At 41.6% G+C, this 20,689-nt stretch overlaps 2 protein-coding genes across 4 annotated transcripts; both read right to left on the reverse strand.

Annotated features, from left to right (window-relative positions):
- Window positions 1-684: 684 nt before the first annotated feature.
- On the reverse strand, window positions 685-4,820 carry trim107 (tripartite motif containing 107). The gene is made up of 2 exons (XM_033625785.2): window positions 4,682-4,820; window positions 685-2,617 (listed from the first exon to the last, which is right to left on the reverse strand). Exon 2 carries the CDS (start codon window positions 2,568-2,570, stop codon window positions 1,041-1,043), a length of 1,530 nt encoding a protein of 509 aa, XP_033481676.2. The 5' UTR covers window positions 2,571-2,617; window positions 4,682-4,820; the 3' UTR covers window positions 685-1,040.
- Window positions 4,821-6,161: 1,341 nt separating this feature from the next.
- Window positions 6,162-19,979, reverse strand: LOC117256388 (zgc:123305). Of its 3 annotated transcripts, none has more exons than XM_033625782.2 (20): window positions 19,910-19,979; window positions 15,165-15,365; window positions 14,973-15,068; window positions 14,611-14,882; window positions 13,278-13,385; window positions 13,068-13,179; window positions 12,178-12,946; window positions 11,966-12,059; window positions 11,658-11,845; window positions 11,477-11,570; window positions 11,298-11,367; window positions 10,969-11,061; window positions 10,570-10,628; window positions 9,524-9,674; window positions 9,256-9,404; window positions 9,003-9,089; window positions 8,346-8,498; window positions 7,433-7,547; window positions 6,922-7,025; window positions 6,162-6,485 (listed from the first exon to the last, which is right to left on the reverse strand). In XM_033625782.2, the coding sequence occupies exons 2-20, from the start codon at window positions 15,354-15,356 to the stop codon at window positions 6,335-6,337; spliced, it is 3,057 nt and encodes a 1,018-aa protein (XP_033481673.2). In that variant the 5' UTR covers window positions 15,357-15,365; window positions 19,910-19,979; the 3' UTR covers window positions 6,162-6,334. The 3 variants fall into 3 exon arrangements, with proteins under 3 accessions (XP_033481673.2, XP_033481672.2, XP_033481671.2); XM_033625781.2 differs by lacking the exon at window positions 19,910-19,979 and adding an exon at window positions 16,989-17,182 and having other exon boundaries at window positions 13,068-13,176; XM_033625780.2 differs by lacking the exon at window positions 19,910-19,979 and adding an exon at window positions 16,989-17,181.
- Between the last annotated feature and the right edge of the window lie 710 nt (window positions 19,980-20,689).

The raw sequence follows: 20,689 nt of genomic DNA on the forward strand, positions 1-20,689 counted from the left end.
ATCTTTGGTCACAGTCAAAAATTGGGTTGCTGGTCCATTCTGCATGGACCACAAGTGACTTGCAAACATGTCAAGTTTTACATACAGTGAATTTCCACAACAGAGCGTTTATTTTTAAGTGTCATTTCCTGCTGTAATGTGAGTGACATGGCCAAACCCAAGTGTGACGCTGCATGTATAACACTGTGTGGACCTTGAACTAATGACTAAGCAGAAATCTGGACCTTTGTGGCTGGACCAGTTGGGAACCACTGATCTATACCATCTTTCACAATTCACTATGGAGCAACTCCAGACTTTATACAATATGACATCACAAATTTGAGTTTTAGCACTCTAGCTTTTGTGTTTGGGAGAGAGGCGTCCATATTTACTACTATTTTTGGACTGTTTTAGACCGTGAATTTTGAAAATGGGCGTAGTTCCCCTTTAATGTTATTAGTATCGCCCATGCTTTTTCTACTATGACAAGTCAAAATGTCTGCTGTGAAAGGGCCCTATATTGTGCAAGGAGTTTATCAGATGGGGAAAAAAATAGAAAAAAAAAAACATCATAAAACATAAAACAGGCTGATAAGTACCGGTAGGTACACTGTACACTGTAAACAACCAAAAATAGAGGTGGGTATACCCTCCTCTACACCACTAGCATTACGACTAAGTGAAATAATAATAGCAATAATGAGAAAACAATGTCATTTATTGACACATCATTTTGAGCACTATGTTTCAGATACACTGCGAGGAGTAATACAGTCACATGTTTTTCTGTCTATGTAGACTTATTACTTGAAGTGTAGACGTAATTACACAAGGCATCCAAAGCACTAGGCAAAAGGTGATCAGGAAGTGCTCTCATAATTCCTGAACTCTGTGAAACAAGTTCCCTGAGAATGAGGAAATCAGAGTGTGTGTCTTCTATCGAGACACAGCAAAGACTTTAACTTCTTTAATCATAAGAATCAAGTCTCAAAAATATTATTACTTTGTTCTTTCTACTGAGAATATACAGGTTATATGTGACAGAAATATAGCTGTGATTATGAATAAATAGTGACACGTGCTTTGGGGTGCCCTGACATCATCCTGTAGGCCAGGTGCACTGGTTCAGTCAGGTTAGCCTTAAATGTGTACACATGAGTCTTCCCGCTGACCGGGCTGATGTTGTAGAAGCTCAGCCTGTGGGTCTTGAAACTCAGTCTGATCTCCAGCCTGCGTGATAATGTGGTCCTCTTCAGCGGCACATCGTGACCTTGCTCAAAGGCTGTCAGCAGGTTGTTGAACCACATCAGACACCAGGAGCTGCGGCTGCTCTCCAGAGCAGAGGGCACCCCGCTGCGTGCCAGTTTCCCACTGTAGCACACGCCGATGATCCACGGAGAACCCTCGAGCTCCACCTCCCAGCAGTGATCGCCTTCGTAGAAGCTCTGGGTGCTGAGGACCTGGAAGAGGTTGGTGAACCTCTGAGGAGAGGGTGGGTAGGGCTGTTTGGCAGCGCTGTAAGTCACCGTCTTCAAGTCCTCTGAGAGGACAAGGTTGGGGTGGGCTGTTTCTGGGTCAAAGGTCACCTCTGAAGGGTTGAGGGTGTTGCGAAGGGAGCGCTGAATCTCTCCAATGCTTTCCCTCAGCTCAGCGTTCATGTCTTCCAGCTTGGAGCAGGCTCGCGTGGGGTTGACTTTTGATTCAACGTGGTCGTCCTCTTCGCCCACAGGCTTGGCCATTAACTCCTCAATGTGTGGTTGTAGAGTCTGAAGCTCGTCACTAAATGCAGTCTCATCATCTTCAGTCAGGAGAGACTCTGCTCTGAGCATGGCTTGTCTAAGCTGCTTTGTCAGCTCTGTAGCTTGACTGACTCGACTGCCTGTGTTGGCCTCACCTGGACCTAACTCTTCTTCAATCAGCTGCATCACCTGCACGCTGTAGCTCTGTGACAGTTCTTTTATCTGTCCTAAGAGTCTGGATGCTTTCTCTCTCAGCTGACTGTTAGCAGTGGTCACCTCTAACTCCAGTTCCTTCTCCTTCTTCAGTACAATCTCTGCCATCTCCAGCTTGAGACTCAACTCTGTGACTTGAGATGCAATCCTGAATTTAGGTCCATCCATTTTCTTCCTGCCTTTGCTACTACCTACCTCTTGATCCAAAGAAATGGACCGCTCTGTGCATCCAGACCCAGATTTAAAGTTATCCTTTCCCTCACACTCTGAGCTCTCCTCTTGGCTTTCTCCAGGTGTTGCTCCATCCTGCTGGTGTTTTGTGTTTGATTCTTCTGTGACATCGCTCTTGATCGTCACATGGTCGTCATCAGAGGGGTTTGCAGTGGAGCTGGCTTTCCCAGCAGTGGCTTTGTAGGACTCTATGATGCTGCACATTTTGGAGCTTTTCACAAGAGCCTGGGTTCCCTGGTACTCCACCTGGCACTCAGGGCAGCTGTGCTGGTCGAGGCCTTCTTCCATGGTCTGAAGGCAGGCGAGGCAGTAGATGTGACCACAGGGAAGAGAAACTGGCTCAGAGAAGAGCTGCAAGCAGATGGGGCAAGTAAGCTCCAAAACTGAAGCTTCTGGATGATCCATTTTAGAGAAATGTGACTGAGTCTCACTCACAGATGTGGTGTCAGCCCCTAGGAAAAAAACAAAAACTTTAAACTTGGCTGACTGATTTGACTCTGTTTAGATTATAAAAGCTCTATAAAGTGAGTTGTAAATGTTGTATGTAAATGACCTAAGGGGAAAAAGGACTTCAAGTAAAACAAACAAAAAAGTAGTATTAAGTATAAAAAAGTATATAACATCGGGGTCATAGCCAGGACTTTAGTCAAGAGTCCCCTCACACTGACAAAATTATCACCCCAGATATAGTCAATTATATTCTTAGTATTGCATTTGTATTTGTTAGTTGTGTTCTGTTGTTGTCTTTGAATTTTATTCCCAAACATGAACATCTACAAGTTGAGAGACTGAATCCTTTTTTTTTCTTGTTTTTTGGCCTATAAGTAATCAAACTTAAATATCATTAACCCCCTAAAAGTACAGGAGTCAGTCTATAAAATATCCGACAAGTGTATAAAATATTCACTGTGACAAATTTTAATTCAATGTAATCTACTCCAGATTGCAACACCCCCCAAATTCCCACACAAAATACAGAGAACATAACATAAAGGGGCAGTTCACTCCCCAAAATCAAAAATACATACTCTTATCTGTAGTGCTATTTATCAATCTAGATTGTGTTGGCGTGAGTTGCTGAGTGTTGGAGATTTTGGCTGTAGAGATGTCTGCCTTCCATTGAATACAATGGAACTAGATGACACTCAGCTTGTGGTGCTAAAAGTGCCAAAAACGACATTTGAAAAACTCAACAGCAGTGTCTCTTTCCAGAAACCATGACCCCTTTACTCAAGATAATCCACAGACCTTGTTGTGAGCAATTTCATGCAGGAACTACTTTCTTTCTGCATCACTGTGGAGGAGGAAGTGTGCATCTACTCACAGATGAGAGATAGCAACAATAATATTCAAACTAATAGTTCAATAATGCTTGTTTATCTAAGCCAACATTACAGAGGATGCCATTAATGTGTCCCATCTCGTGGTGTCTCGTCTATGAGTAGGTGCGTGCTGCCTTCCGCAAGGTGATACAGATGGAAGGTGTAGTTCCACCCACTTTATACTGGAGAGAAGGCAAACATCTCTACGGCTGATATCACCAACACTCTGCAACTCACACCAAAACAATGCTGTTTTATAAATGCTGTGGAAGTAAGAGGAAAAATATGGATTTTTGATTTGGAGGTTAACTGTCCCGTTAACTTCTGCTGTTTTTGGAAAATGTGGGAGGTGTTGCAGTCTGGAGTAGATTACAAATGTAACAGCAACATTTGGTGAATATTTTTTACACTTGTAAGACAGACTTGCATATTTTTCCAAATGACCATATTTAATTTTGGTTACTTTTAGGCAAAAAAAAAACAACAAGCATTTTGATAATCATGTTGGGAAATTAAATAAAAAAGAAAGATACAATGCAAAACTAACAAGCCCCAAAATAATCTAGAGAAAAAATATATAGGCTAGTTTTAATTTTGAAGTGAACTGACCCTTTAATGCATCTTCCTTGCAGATGTAGAGACTACTGAGGAAGCTATGCATGACTAAGCACAGCTCAAGGCAACCATACAGTCTGTGTGTGCAACTAAAATCACATGCACAAGTACACAAGCAAGACTAATCTTCCATGGAATGATGCCCATTCTAAATTGAACATTTTAGTCTCATGAAAATGTGTCTACTAACCATGAACAGTCAAAGCGAACAACGTAGGTCACATTTGTTTATGCGTGGTTTGGCAGCGCGTCTGTTTACGCCTTAGTAAAGTTTCGGTTTCCAGAGAACAGGACTTCCACGCGGCCAAATCACAAGTTTACATTCTTCAATTTAATCAGTCACACACACATTGTTTAGCATATTTTGCCGCAGGGTATAGCTCTGATTTCAACTATTATGGCATTACTTCCTTTACACATAATTAGGACTACATTTTAATTCATATGCGTCACTTAATGCGCATCACTACGGAAATGATAGCGGCACGCGGACTCATTACGAACAACTATAGACTGGCCGTCTTAAAATTAGCAAAATTATTACGTGGATGTAACAGACAACAGTTACTAAAGCCTTACCTCTTGCATGCGTGCTGTCTTGTGTCGAGTCTTCCTGTTCAGGTGTGTCAATAAAACGCACTGACGCACAGATGAGCGTTAAAATCCGCCTTTCAGACACACTGCACCATCATTTGCCTCATGGTGGATCTCAGTGGAGTAATCCATATTGAGCAGCATGAATTCATTAGTGTGTGTTTGCCAGACCTTGACCCACTCTGCCCCAATATGGTACACCCCTCAGAAATGGCACGAGCATCTTAAATAAGCTTTTATTTTTAATATTTTTTTTTCCTATTGTTGCAAAAACACAGATTAAAGTAAGAATGCATAAACACCAGAGAACAAATAAATCAGGCTTGTATAAACAGTGCTGAAGTATTTTTAATTTATTCATATTTCTACATTTGGTTTCAAGGACATCAGCAAAACCCTCTCCACACAATTGGATGATGAAAGACACGCAAAAATAATAAATAAAACAGTCACTATAGTACAAAGGCACCGCGGCAGGCTACACCACTACTGTTCCCCTCCAGGGTCTGTTTACACTTCTCTAGAATAAAAGTCAGTCTGACCCACCTCCGAACTCATGTAGTGTACAAACATTTCTAAACTTGGCAGTTCCCTACCTAAAAGAAGACGTGTGAAATGTATATGTTGTGGTTTCATGATGACCATATGCTCAGATCAACTTGTTGTTGCAGTCCCTACATATTAAAATAAATCAATACTCACTTGCACACTTTGATTCAGCAGTGATCCCACCTGAAGTCTAGCTTCTCATCCAATGCTCTCATTACCTATGACTCAGGTGAGTCAAATGTAATTAGGAAACACTCTTGTGGTTGACAAAAACAGAGTAACGCTCAATACTCTGGGAAAACTCCACTTATCTCATATCTCAAACAGACTAAAATAATCCAAAGCAATTTAAACACATTCTCACACCATATTTGGTTGCTTGTTACATGTAGCTATAAAAAGTCTTCCCACGACACTCACGTCCAAACACACAGACATGTACACAACTCTCAACTGAATGAAGGATAACAGGCTTGTTTTGTAGCTGTGTGTGTGTGTGTGTGTGTGTGTGTGTGTGTGTGTGTGTCCAGGTCTGTTTAAGCTTTGAAGATGAGCTTCAAGACAAGACGATTACAGAAAACAGGCAGTAGTTTTGGTATATGAGGGATTTAGGCATCCCAAGTGTTTTTGGTGTTTTAAACTCATATTTTGGAATGACTATGATTCTGGTGCACACAATTAAAAAACAGTGAAACAGTCCAAAGGCATATTTGTCCAGTTGTGTCATGGTCAGTGGAGGATTTTCACAATAAAATAGCAAAAAAAAGTGTAAACAGCCACAGTCAGTGTAAGAGCACTGAGATAAGGACTGCATTATGTTTTATACACTTATTTTGAAATGTCGAGTCTGTGCATATTACGACTTGGTTTGGCTATATATCTTTATATGACGGGACAGTCACTTCTTTCTGTTCCAGTTTATTCCAAGTCTCACAAACAGGCACTACAGTTGGCAGGTCTATCAAAGGCAGTATTCAGGCATGCTGGGAAAAATCCTTTCAAATGCCTTTTGGGAAAAGGAGAGAACAAAGAGAGTATACTTTATGTGTCTTAAATCTTGTTTATGTGGCTTTTGGTAGAGGTGTGTGTCTACAGTAGTGCATCCAGGTCGAATTCTGGCAGAGGCTCCTTCCAATAGGCGAAGCTGCTGTACTCGGGACAGGCCAGAGCAGAGGACGTGCTGTTCCCGACAGAGAGCACGGGGAAGAAATGTTCCACCAGTTCACTCAGGTGGCTGTACCTGAAAAACACACACACACACACACACACACACACACACACACACACACACATTAGGATATGGGTAATGATGTCTTGCATGAAATCATGAGTTCTACCTCAGTTGGTGCAAACATGAGGAATTGTTAATAATTCACATTTCCTAAAGGGAGTATGGTGTAATATTTTCCACCAGGAGCAGGATGGGAAATCATCTCAAAAGGAATCTAGTTGTAGTCTTGCAAATACTGACCCTGCAAGATCCCCAGTCTTCCCAAACGCTAACAGTGTGTGAGTACAAACTGTTTTTAGATGTGAGAGGGTGTCACACATAAGCCTTCTAAAAGTCTTTTCAAAGTCTTCTCATGTATGCTAGACATAGGATTCACCAGGGTCAGAATCTGTAGCCTAAACAAGTTGAAAAGGGTGATTATATCTGTGTTCTGTTGCAGACTTACGAGGACTTGTTGCCTTTAGTCTTCTCCTGGATGAGCTCTCCTTTTGGGTTGACAGTAAATAACCTGGTATCAGGAACTCCAACCTGCTTGTAGGCAAAAGCATCCTGCAAAATAGAAAGTAAATACAGTTACACAGACGAGCTTCAGTGTGACTTCAACCTTTGCACCTTGTCTGTACACTATAAAGATTGTCTGGCTGTTATAGCACTAATCTATTATCATAAATCCTTACTCAGTGTTTACTTTAATTCCAGCGAGCAAACACCAGACCTTAATTCCACATTTCTCACACTTCATTTCTACCTGCTGGAGTATGTTACAGGAAGTGTAGGCTGCAATAATAATATTTAAAAACATTTAAAACACATGGGTGTGTTCTTTGTCTTTTTTTGTGCCAGAGGCTGAAATCACTGCCAAATGTGCAACTGTGCACCCTGAAAAACCTTGATAGAAAACAACTTGTTGCTGAAGGTTATTGCTGTATTAAGAGTCAGTCTGCAGTGTTGCTTACGTTAGTCCTGTTGCCGAAGGCTGCGTAGAAGGGCTGTCTCTTTGGGTTGAACAGATCCTTGATGTCACTCAGACAGGCAATTTTAAACACCTCTGGCTTCTTCTCAATAACCTCTCTGCACAAGTGAGGACAGACAGTTCATAGTCAAAATGGACATATGTTCAAGTGTCCCCTTACACATTTTTATGTATTTCAGCCAGTGTATGAGCAGATTTTTTTAACACCCCACGCAGGGCAATGCACCCTGCCAAATTCCGCGGACCTAAATCCAATCAAACATCCATGGGATGTGCTGATACACCAGAGGTACCCCAAATCCATGGTGGGGCTTCCTTGGAGCTGGGGCTCTGACATGTCAAGGCACGGACACACCATCTTTAGGGGTGTCCTATGGTGTCTGGCACCGGGCTGTTGGCTGCGGATCCTTTAAATCCTGTTGGTTGTGAGGTGGGGTACCAACATGTCCCCCGGATGTTTGATCAGATTGGGATCCAAGGAATACGGAGGCCAGGTCGACACCTTGAGCTCTTTGTCATGTTCTTTGGGCCGTTCCTGAGCAGTTTTTGTGGTGTGGCATGGTGCATTGTCCTGCTGGGGTTGGAGGGGGGTACTTGGTCCACAACTGTATTTGGGGTGGGTGAAACCCATCAAGAGGCGTCCTCGTGATGGCGGGGGACTTAAGTTTCTCATCAGAACATTTCATGGTAATGAGATGATCAATGTTATTCAATTCACCCTCCAGTGGTTTTAATTTTTTGTCTGACGGGTTGAGGTGTTTGTTGGATACCTCTTTAACATAGAGGAGTGGCCACTAGAGGTCAGCAGTACATCACATTGACTAGATAATTCAGTTTATTAACACCAGTCCTGATATACACTACCTGTGAAGTACTTCAGTAGTAGTATCTGTTACCTGTGTAGAGCTGAGAAGAGGCTGCTGGGGGCCAACAGCACAGGGCCTTGAGGGAGGACAATGCCTTTGTCATTGACCCAGTGAAGGTAGTCCTTAGTGATGGCAGCCATACCTATGGCCCGTGCTGAACAATACAGGAACTTATACCCATTTCTACAAGAAAGGAGCGACTATATTAGCATTTTAGTTTCATAAAACATAACAAAAAAATTCCACTTCTTCTTGTAACTGAGTTGACCTGTAGCATTAAGCTCCTAAATATTTACATCAGTACTATTCACAACACACATGTACTGAATCCTGTTCCTCTGGATTTGTGCAACAAAGGATTAGCACTTCAAACAGAATCCAATCCTTTTTCAATTAACTGAACAGCTGCGCTCGTTTTAAGAGCACAACATAAGGCATATGAAAATGAGGACAAACAGGGAAACATCTGGCGATGCAGATTAGACACTCAGCTGCAAGTAGAATTACATCAGACTGAAATCATCAACAGCGGATACTTTTTATCTGGTTTTGCTTGATATTGTGTGAGTAGTGTGTAGGAAAGTTCAGTTAGAGGAAAGTGGTGAAAAAAGGAAAAACTGTTTATGACAATGATGTTTTTTGCTCTTTGACTGCTATTTAAAAAAAAAAAAAAGTAGTTTCACATACTGGTGTATTTTGTGGTAGAGTTTGGCGATGCCTTTATGTGTCCAGTCTTTCCCAAACTGAGGTAGAATATGACCCAGAGCATCAGACCTGCAGGAGACAGCCAGTGAAGACTACTCATACAGTAAAACTGTGACAACAATGTAGGTTCAAACAATGTTTTATAGTGATCAACAACTATTAATTGCTTTGTATCAAAATTACTGTCGGGCTATCTATGCAGCATAGTTTGCAAAGGGAAGACAGCTGTTTTTACTTAGTAATGGTGCCATCTATGTCAGATATGATGACACGATCGTTCCAGTTCCACAGGTAGATGGCAGCCTCACAGCGACAGGTGCCCTGGTATTGTGTGGTCACACTGAACACCACCTTGTTGGCTCCGTCACGCAGGTTTAAGTGCTCCTGGTTATGAGAAAGTAGAATTAGCTGGGTGTACAGTGGTTGTCCTCTACGTTCAGTAGATAGCAGAGTAACATTTTTGAGTAGGTGTATGAATGTGTGTGTGTGTGTGTATCTCTTACGATCTGTTTAGAGGTTAGACGTAGTGATTTGCGGTACATCTGGGTGATACACTGAGCGGCATTAAGTGTTTCTTGTGACAGGCTGGAAGGAATCATGGCTGTTCGGCCGAGGCCTGCCGCTTCATCGCTGTCAACGTCATCCAGTGTGGCTCTGGAGAAACAACACACATCCAGTTACCATATTGTGTCTGAATTATATTTGTCTGTCTCAGCGAATCTATTTATAATAATTGATAAGTTACAAACACTACATGACACAAAAAAAAAACTTTCACATGGTGATCTTTATCATTGATTGGCCATCAGATAACTTCACTTTGTCAAACACTGACGTAGCTGCTCATGATAAAGTGTCATGGCAATTGTTTTTGAGAATATTGAGTAATTTACTATATGGGGAGAGCTTTGGCACACTCTGGTGGCTGAAAGGTAAACTACACGATAAGAGTCTGACACACAAAACACAAAGAAATCTAATAATGATGATAATTTTGCCCCACTTGACCAGTTCTTCTATTGTGGTGCCTATGCAGCTATGTAGAGGATCCATCTAAAGGTGACATGTATCTCCTCACAAAAAAGTAACTACATAACAAGTAAAAGCTAGGAGAAGAGTGTAACATCTGTGGTTGGTTTACTTGGGTTGCTTTTATTTTTCTTCTATGTGTTTGTTCACAGGCGATACTTGGAATTTAAAGAAATTCAGCCGACGTGATCCAAGTCCTGACAAAATTCTTGATTTGACACATGAATGAAACTAATGCTGAGCTGCAAACAAAAGCAAGTATTTCTGTCCAGAGCAATGGCTTATTTACAGAATTGTTAAATTGTGTGCATTATGACAACCAAATAAACAAAATAAAGATGAATGAACATGTACTGGCAGTTCTTATATTAGCCCTCAACAGCAATAAGTTTGAATGTCCTGAAGTACACTGAATCATGAGCGAAAACAGCTGTGGTTCAGATGGACCAGATGCCAAGTGAAACACAGCATGTAAGGTTTATTAGTTTGTGTTAGATCATTTCTTAGTGAGGTCACTTACTTAATTGTGTGAGAAACACTCGGTAGTGGCTCCTCCTGCTCCTCCTTTGAGCTCTTTTGCTGAAAAACATGCAGTTTATATTGTGATAATTCAAACCTGATCATTCATCACGTGTATTAAATAAATATATAAAAAATATATATAAAAAACAACGACGTAGAATGGCAGTGGTGTGTTGTTGTTTTTTTTACAAACAGACCAGTTGCCCCTGACTTAACCCTTCAATAACTTCCATTCCCAAGTCCTTCTATGTCCCACATGGACAGAGCATAAAACCAACCCTAGCTATGCAATGGATGAATTACTGCATGTAATTACTGCAGGTGCAAACATGTAACATTTGTTGTCTTGCAGCCACACTATTATAACTTAATGAATAAGTGTAAGCAGGAAATATACCTGACTATTGTCCATGTCTCTTCTCCTCCAGGAGAACCACCAGCGCCCAGACTTTTTGGGCATCTTATCCTTCACCAGCCGCTCTATCGTACTCTATATGACACACACACACACACACACACACACACACACACACACACACACACACACACACACAAAGGACGTAACGATTACATTTATCCTGTCAACATATTCACCAGCTAACTACGATCTTACCTGTCTTATGCTGTTGATGTGTGCAATAAAACAGCAGCTCCATTTATAACTGGACATTAAAGAAGCCTAAACAATAAACATTACTGAGGTCAAGTGTAGAGACAATGAAATACCTTTGGTAGGTTTTTCTGGAAAGTTGTCATTGATAAGACCATTGGTGCAGCCACTGCCCAGTTATAATAGCTGTGAAAGAGAAAACCAAGCTGATGATTAGTCACGGATATAAACTTGTTTGAGCACTGAAGAACATCCACAGTGAAACAATGACATGTTTGAAATGCATTGTACTTACTTGGAGTTGATGCAGATCACAAGGTTTGGATCCTCAATGATTCCTGGATTGCTGGCAAAATCCTGGTACGTCACAATGTGCTCCATAAACTTCTCTGGATTAACAGTAAAAACAACAGGTGTTACTCCACTGGAAAATCCCACCCTCCATGTTCTAGCTTATTTGATTCACTCTCACTCACCTTTAGTGATATGGCTGGTGTCGCCCTCTTGTCCGCAGAGGGACATGCTGACGTCCATTTGATAGGAGGCAGAATCTGAGAGGTACTCGGTCCCGCTGTCCATGGCCCCACTGCCCACTGACTGAGGTGACTGGCTTCCTGAGCAGGAGCCCTGCTCTGCCCCGTGCTGAGACGCTCCCTCAGTCTCGCTGCAGGGAAAACATGCACAATTATTAGAGTTGTTTCAAAGGTAATCAATCACCGTGGATATTAGTGCCTTGAAAAATGTATTCATATGCAAGGGTTGAAAGAAAAATCACACTTCTTACCTCTTTGGGAAATAGAGTGCAGCCACCTCAGGATCCAACTTGGTCAAATCATCCAAGTAAATATCTGTTGGTCCCAGATGGTGATTACGTTTACCTGCAACAAAATGACACGAGCTCAACTGGTGAACATTAACATAATCAGTATATTTTAACGTAACTTTGAGCATGTAAGGACACAAATTAAAAAGTAACATAAAAGAAAAACACGTCACCTTTCTTCTTGTCCTGCTGCTCCACTCTGGAGGATGCCTCTGATGAGTTTGCTAACCCCTCTGTTTTATTGGTCAGTGAGCCTCCTGTTGACCCTTCAGTCCCTCCAGGTCCACCGTCCTCCTCTCCCACCTCAGCGCAGGGATCTATCCCACTGTCCCCCTCGCTGACAGGAGCACTGCCGGTGGAACCCTGTTCGCTTTGCTCCGATAAGGTACCCTGCTGTTGTGGATTTGATAACTCTGTACTAATGAGATTTGTTGCAGTGACTGTGCTGTCTTCGCTTTCATTTATGGGCTGTCTTTGTCCACTATTTGGTTCGGTCACACCGTCAGTCACAGTGTTATTATTCTCAACACTGATATTTTCTTTGCTTGCAAGAGAATCTGTGCCATTAATTAGATTAGCTGAAGAAAAAGATGAGTCTCTGTTCTCTGTTTCCCCTAATGTGGATACAAGTGCCTGTGCTGAGTCTTCATTAGTCTTCTCTGATGATACACAAGAGTTGGAGAGGTCAGTGGGGGTGGAATGGGTGAAGTGAGAGTTTGTCTCTCTGGACAAAGGGGTGGTCTGCACAGCATGACTACCTATGTCTAGGGACTGAGTCCTGGGTTGTGGCCTGACCACTGTTACACTGCCCATTCTGCCACAGCTGATCACAGGCTCACAGCTCATGTCAAAGGAGTCCTGTCTCTCAATGGTGCGGAAATGAGAACTGCCGGAGGGGGAGATGCGCTGTAGCTCCACTGGAGCCCGCTCAGATTGACACAGCTGAAAGGAGAAGGGCAGAGAGAGATTGGAGACAGGGTGTCAGCATCTATAGCATTACCACAGCTTGGGTTGGCAGTAAAGGCGCATCTACATCTGTGTGTGTGTGTAAGTGTTGCCATACCGTGGGAAAACCTCCCCAGTTCCACTGTATCTGAGGCCCAGATGACTCTTGGGATTTCACCAGAAGCTCTGAGTCACTCTTAGGAGAGGATGGTCGGCTGAAGAACACACTGCTGTAAAGGAGAAAGATAGAGACAGATAAACCAGTATGACTTCATCTCTGTCAACTGACCCTGTTTCTCAATTTACTGTAAAGATGAACCATCCCCACCTTTCAGAGGGTGACTGCTCTCCCTCTGAGTGTGGATGAGTGTCTCTAGTCTGTGTGGCCCCCAGCTCCTCATTTGGCTCCTCAGACAGCGAGTAGTACACTGATTTACTTTAACACAAGCAAGAGGATATTTTTTACCGACTGATAGTGTGAACACTGAACCACATGACTCCTTATAAAAGGGTATCCATGTTGACAGTCACACGCCAGCCACATCCACACTGATACATCCTCGTTGATCTTTGTCCAAACAAGCTTTTAGCACCATTTCAGAAATTATCTCCATCGATACTAACACACCTGAAAACACATATCACATGACCATTTGTGTACACTGGGCATGCATGTGCTAATGTAAACAGGAAGCGGTTTGCCTACTCTGCCGCTAGTTGCTTAGTTACAGAAAATAACACATAGATGGCGAAAAGTGAGACCAGAGATTTATTTGCTTGGACCGAAGACAGGCTGGAACTGTTACTGGGATGGGAAAGGGGTAACATTGCCCACACAAGAATGATAAAATCACAAAAGGTAGGAGATAAGTCATGACTGATAAGACTAAAGCTGCACATAAATCAACTGATTATTGTTAACTATTGAATTTATCACCAACTAACTACTTTAATAATCGACTAATCGGATTGGGTAATTTTTTAAGTAAGAAAACAAACTAAAAATACTCAGATTCCAGCCTCTTAAATGTGATTACTTTCTGGTTTCTCTACTCTTCCATGACAGTTCACTTAATATCTTTGTGTTGTGGACAGAACAAAACATTTGATTTCCCACCATTTCCTGTCATTTCATACACCAAACAACTAACTAATTAATGAAGAAAATAATCAACAGATTGAACAACAATGAAAACAATCATTGGTGTCAGCCTAAGATTCAACCCACTCGGGAAGTAGACATGGGTGTCTGCATAATCATTTTCATTTCTGCCCGTCGAGAATAAAACGCAACCCTGGACTTTTTAAACTTAAGTGCGGTCAGTAGCATTTTCAAAGGTCTTTGTTTCAGGGGTTCCAAAACGCCAGAATAGTGTGGACGCCAGGCTAGTAATAATTATGCGTTTTAAAACAAAGATGTATTAGAGTGGATGTAGCCTCACATTATGTGGCTTTCGCTCATTGTTTCTCTCTGGCAGCTGCTGTTCTGCACAGAAAATGTAATCGTGGCCAAAATGCTGAAACACTAGGACACCTTTACCAAAATATAACAATGTCAGCAATTATAAAACCTATTTCAAGTGTGCACTGTAAAAGCAAAAGCACTGCAAGTCCTGGAAGTTACTGTCAGTAAAGCTCTTTCCTCTTTTTTAATCACTGACCTGACTTGCAGTGGTAAGGCGGACTCATCCTTAGCAGGGCTCTCCTGCCCGGCCTGATCACTTTCTCTCTCCCACTCCTTCTCTCTTTCTCTCTCATCTGATGAGGAGGTGGCCTCTTCTCTCAGGTGAGAATCGGAACGCACGCGTTTGCGACGGCGTTTCTTCCTGCGGGCACCTGACCCGGCTATGGAGGATCCCTCGGGGGTCTCCTCAGTCTCCTCTGACATTTCAAGAGGAATTGGGGAAGTGCAAAGATGGGCTGGGACCTGCAACTGAAGGGCATGAAAAGAAATGTTTGTCATGTTAAGTTAAAGATAACAGACCCCCCAAAACTGATGCAATGTTACAATGTTCCATCTTACCTCCATGTTTTCATTTTCCTCCACAAAAAAAGCTTCCCCATTGTCACCCAGCTTCATGTGCAGGTCAACTGACTCTCCATTTATCTCAATGTCCACCTAAAATCACAGCGATGCATGCACAAGTCAAAGAATAACCAACAGCTGAGAAACAGAACTGAAAGAATTAAATGAGCAGAAGAGAAAAACACTCACAATTTTCTCCTTGGAGCGCAGCACGCCCAGCTTGCCGAAGCGGACGTGAAAGGGGGAACACTGGAAGGATCCATCAGGCTGTCGCACCACAATGACATCAATCCCTCCTGTGAGAGTGGCGGGGTTAAGGCCACGGTACAGCTCCTTCACCGTCACAAACACCGTCTCCGCAAACTGACCCACAATATTCATGGTTTGGGACTGGAAACAAACAAACAAAAAAAAAAACAAGAAGTGAGAACAGTGAGGCCAAGTGTTGCGGCACAGGAACAAAAAGTGTCTGCATTCAGTTTTTTCTGTTGACTGTTGTTTAATCCTTCATCCTTTTTCCACAATGTCAACAGCACTCAATAACAATGTCATCCACTGGTAGTAAATACAAATGCTGCTATTATAGAATTAGAACTCATTAAAATTGTCATCAAATTAACTGAACTAAAAAGCAAACACAAACAGATGGCATCATTCAAGAGGGCATATTTAGCATCTACTTCACTAAGTATGAGTTAAAAGGCTTAATATAGCACAGCTGCCTGTCAGCAAACACAGTTCTTGTGTTATATAACCCACTAAAACTCACAAATCACAAGATTTCAGCGTTTTAGTCCAAGTGACCTTTCCACCAAGGTTTGCTCCAAACAAAAGGATGGCCCTTGAATGACTGCACGGGAGGTATTTCTAATGTTTTCGTTTTTATTAATTTTACTTTTCTTTTAGCAGAAGTCCCAGTGAGATCAAAAATGTCATTTACAATAGAGACATGGCCATTGCAGTAGTCATGCAAAATTAAAACATATTAAAGTACAACATATAGAACATGATAAACAAAAATCAAAACAGAAGAACAGCTATTCAACAGAGAGGGATCTCAAGAAGAACATCCACATGCCTCAGTGACCACATTCTTTATGGTGCCCTTAAGTTAAGTTATTCCATGCCCAAGGTGCACAGCAGGAAAATGCAGTTTTCCCAAAATATGTTAAAACCCAGGGTGCATAACTGCCAGAGTTAAGACAGATTAGGGTACAGAGGTAAGCTGAAAGGATAAGATTAAAATATACATACATATATAGAGATTGGTTTCTCTTAGACAACAGAACTACTGAGAACCTTATCTTGGCCTGCCATGATGATAATGTGAAAAGGTTCAGTTCAAATGTAGTCAAATAGACGCAGTGAAAAATATGACTCATTCGGCCACACATCTCCACACCCTGAGACAAGTGTGAGATCATGTGGACAAGTTGTAGCTAATTTCCAAAATCAGTTAGGTCTAAAAAAAACCATCAATACAACTCCTCCCATTATGTATAAATGCACCGAACATGTTCTACAAAAAGCAGCAGTCAAGGAGTCAAACTTTGCCAGAGGCTACTGAAAACATCACATTTGGCCTAGTTTGGACCTGCATCAACACTGAGCCCTTGTCATACATAGACAGTGCCACCATAGCCAATGACCTTGTAATACTATTTTAAATTTAAATTAATGTGACTGATGTGAATAATAATAACAAACTGAAGCTACAAACTGGAGGAAAGAGGAGGTGACCTTCACTGTAATATTGGGTATATCTGATTTGATGCTTAAAAAAACAAAGCTTACACATACACAACACATTATGCTTATAATGATTTGTTTTTTGTTGACACACATAATAACTATAAGAAGCCAACCACTGACCCAATTTAGAGAACGACTTTGATTAGCATAACCACTTTATATTCCTGAACAAAAACATCAGAAACAAATGCCTACACAATGACTCAAACTTGTCCACAGGATCATCTGTCCAAAGTCCATATGACTAATCTCACGTCTTACCCACAATGAAGGATGAAGATGTCCCCTCCCAACCAGGCTGTGTTCCCTTGACCTGCCTTCTGCCATACGACTTCACTATAAAGGCTTTTCCCTCCACTGGAACTCAGGAACAGTCTCAAGAAACTTTACCTCCATTTCCACCAGAGGAACCTGTCAACACCATTCTGCAGAAAGCTCGGCTGCCTCTCAAGGCGAGGGCCAATGACCCCCCCCCCCCCCCCCCCCCCCCATATCTGTCTGGAGATGTAAGGCTACATTTTGTTAGCTTTGACAACTGCGATGTCGCTACAGAAGTTGGCACAGTCGATTATCACTGCTAAGCTAAATAGGACTTTCCACTTGATAAGTGGTCATCAGAGATGACAGCGCTCTAGTCCTTTCCGTAGTGAGCTAGGACGCAAAATATAGCAATCTATGAGAGAGAGTCCTAGTATATTCAGTCACACACCGACACTTCCTCTATCTCACACAATTTCACAATCATATACGTGCTCTCCTGTCACACTGAATTCATACTTCCCCACTTGCACTACACATGACAGCCAGACCAGCAGTTTCTGAAAGGCTCGGACAGGCTATTCAAACACGCTTGGCATGAAAACGCACACACACAAACTGATCGACCACACAGTTTCTGGGCTCGACCACAGCTCTCTGGGCCATCAGAGATGAGGGGACTCTCCCATGGTCATGCTCTACCAACACTGGAAAACCCTTCATAGGCTTAGTCAGTCTGGGAGGAACTCAAGCAAATAACGTGCAAATTGTGATGGACATCACCGTGTGTGCTGCCCATGGGAGAGGACACGATAGAAAGGTAGGCCTGAGTTGGAAAACAATGTCCAGCAAAAACTCATTAGAGATGAAGATAATCCCTGCTGTGCAGTAAAAAAGAACAAACAACATAAAACTCCACTCTTGCCAATAATGTGACTGACCCAACGGCTCAAATATAAAATATGAGTGTGCAGCCCATCATCCAATTTGAATTACATCTTTCTGTGCCCATTCAGGCTTTTGTATCTATATCTGATTTAGTGATACTTAACTGAAACTGCCAGGTCAGCTGTATTTAGAAAGTGGGAAGAACAAAAGCCCACAGTAGACAAAGGCGGTGAGAGATGACAAAATGTAGGGCAGTAGACGGCAGCAGGCGGGAAAGACAAGGGGGTTAATAACTACTTTAAAAGGATCTGTTTTCATCTGTAGCTGCATGCTGTTTCTAATGCATTAAACACATTCCTGTACTTATCCCTCATGTATATACTGGCATGAGTCCAAGCTTCACTGCCTCCAAGTTCGCCTCGATGAGGAATTCAGACTGATGACGCTGACACTAGAGCTGCAAATAACCATTATTTTCCTTATGTATTAATGTAGATTATTATTAACATTAATTGATTAATTGTCTTGTCTCTAAAATGTCTTGAAGACAAACTACCGCAGACTGCCTGATGGTCTACCTTTCTTTCGGCCATCATTAGATTTGCTTGATGAAACTCTAGTTACCAAAACATCACAATAAATTGATTATTTTTACAAGTTAGACAGTGTGCAGGTTTCAGGGTGTGTCCTGCTTGTCCCTCTCCTACGCCCCTGTTTTAAAATAGATGTCAAAAAATCGTGAAAATTTGTGTTAAGTTCTGTTATGTGACATTTTCAAATGTCTTGTTTTGTCCAACCAACAGTCCCAAACATGACTTTATATTAAAATGCCATTTTTTTAAAACTTTTTTAAGCAGAGAAGCCCAACCAGGGACAGGAGTCGCAAATTAGCCTTGGCTAGAAATCCTTCAAAAACAAGACACAACACGCTCACTCACTATTAAACTTTCAAGACAGGGTGCACTCCACTCCACTGAGTGTATGTAAAATACTAGACAATGTATTTGAAATACATTTGTAACCTGTTGTGATGTGTTTTGCATTGCCCCTGACAGAATAATCTCATAAATAAATACATACAGAAAATATTTGATGAAGCTCTGAATGGTGAGAAGGCATAAATTTGACTTTTTTGTCTCTATTAAATGCCTTAATTCTGTTAAGTGCCAACATTTTAAAACCATTTCAGCACTGGTTGACACACTGTCATTCACACACTTCCATATGTGCCTAGTTACACGTGTGTCACAGCCAGTTTTACCAGCCAAGTGTGTACAGAGAGTTGTCATAACTTTTGCTGACCTTTGCCTCCAAGGAGACAAAGCCAGGCAAAGGTTACCTCACTTCAGTGCAATGTGTTTCAGCGTGTCTGTCACCATCTCATGACCACTGTTGCACAGAAATACTCTAAAATGTCTCTTACTTCAGATTTGACAATTACATAATAACGTCATCAGTGACAACACTGAAAAAACTCAGTCCCTCGGGATACAGAAGTCATTTGGTGAAGGTTTTGTGAAGAGTTCAATGTAAGACAGGGATTTTAAAATGTGAAATAGTGTTTTAAAGACAGTTATATTCAGTATAAGTGACCCATGTGTTGATACTGTATAAAATGCACACAACTTGAGATACACCACAAATTCATACAACTTCCGCAACGGCTTTACGTATCACCGTATGGCGCAATCCCGTGTTAGTAAGTAAAACTCTCGACACGTACAACACTAGAGAATTACAAAATTTCTCTACACTTAATTCAAACATTTTAAAACTAAAGACACGTCTTATTTGTGACCCAGCTAAAGCCAAACCTTCAAGAACTTCATTATGAATGTGCTTTGTTTGACAGTGAATTCAGAGATGATGCATTCTTAACGACTTTACTTCAAACGACGTGTAAGTTACAGCAAGTGAGAATAATCGTTAAAATGGGCGAAACTCTTGGTGGATAATATATTTGACGGCTGCTAACTGTGTTACAGACAGTTTATCCTGTCTGTGTTGATGCTGAAAGAGTGTAGACAGCTGCTTACCTTTCGGGTCGCTTCTCAGGTTCAGAGACTAACAGCCATCCTGGATGCTTTCTAGTGTTCTGCGTCTGCGCGGCACATACGTCAATCACTCCAACAGCCAATGAGAAAACTGGAAAAGAAAGCATGACCTGCCTCTGATGTTAAATTGTAAACAAAGCCTTCAGTGATGGATAAATCCCCTAGGTTTTATCTTATCATTGTAATAAGATAAGGGATAAAAAGAACAATATTTTACAATCAATAAACATAATTCTTCTGGCACTATCTCTGAGAACAGAGCTCCTATTTCAACTAAAACAAATCATTTACAAAACCTTACACACTGATGTGTAAAGATTAACTCAAAGTTTCCTGCACAAACAAAAAAACTTAAGCAAAAAGCAGGTTGCTGGCTTACAAATTCAGCTTCATCATGTCCAGTCATGCATTAGTATTGCTGCTGAACATATCTGAAATGCAAATACAGGAATATTTGTTTACTCTCACATTCATGTGGTCTTTCCATTACATTATAAAGTATATGTTACACACTAGAGGACAGTAAAATAAATGGGCAGTTTTAGATAAATGGGCTGTCAGGAGTAAAGCACATCTTGAACAGCAGACATGGACAACAGACTTGACCAAAGTGTTCCTCCTCTGCTCTGTGCAGACTCAGATTTTACTGAGCTCGGTCTGTGGGTGGAAGCTTTTCTATCCTGTGAATCCACAGGTTGCCACCCTGTAAAGAAACATTTAGCCTTGGCTGGAGGCAGAGAATTGGATGGTGTATGGGAGCTC

This window comes from Epinephelus lanceolatus, chromosome 1 (assembly GCF_041903045.1).
Source record: "Epinephelus lanceolatus isolate andai-2023 chromosome 1, ASM4190304v1, whole genome shotgun sequence".
Classification (NCBI taxonomy): Eukaryota; Metazoa; Chordata; class Actinopteri; order Perciformes; family Serranidae; genus Epinephelus; species Epinephelus lanceolatus.

Coding starts and splice junctions, on each gene's coding strand:
- LOC117256388 (XM_033625780.2), bottom strand. CDS start 17,054: ATGGCAGAAGGCAGGTCAAGGGAACACAGCCTGGTTGGGAGGGGACAT. Junction 12,060..12,177: donor GCAGCAGGACAAGAAGAAAG/GTGACGTGTTTT, acceptor ATTTTGTTGCAG/GTAAACGTAATCACCATCTG. Junction 11,368..11,476: donor GTGATCTGCATCAACTCCAA/GTAAGTACAATG, acceptor TCTCTTTCACAG/CTATTATAACTGGGCAGTGG.
- trim107 (XM_033625785.2), bottom strand. CDS start 2,570: ATGGATCATCCAGAAGCTTCAGTTTTGGAGCTTACTTGCCCCATCTGC.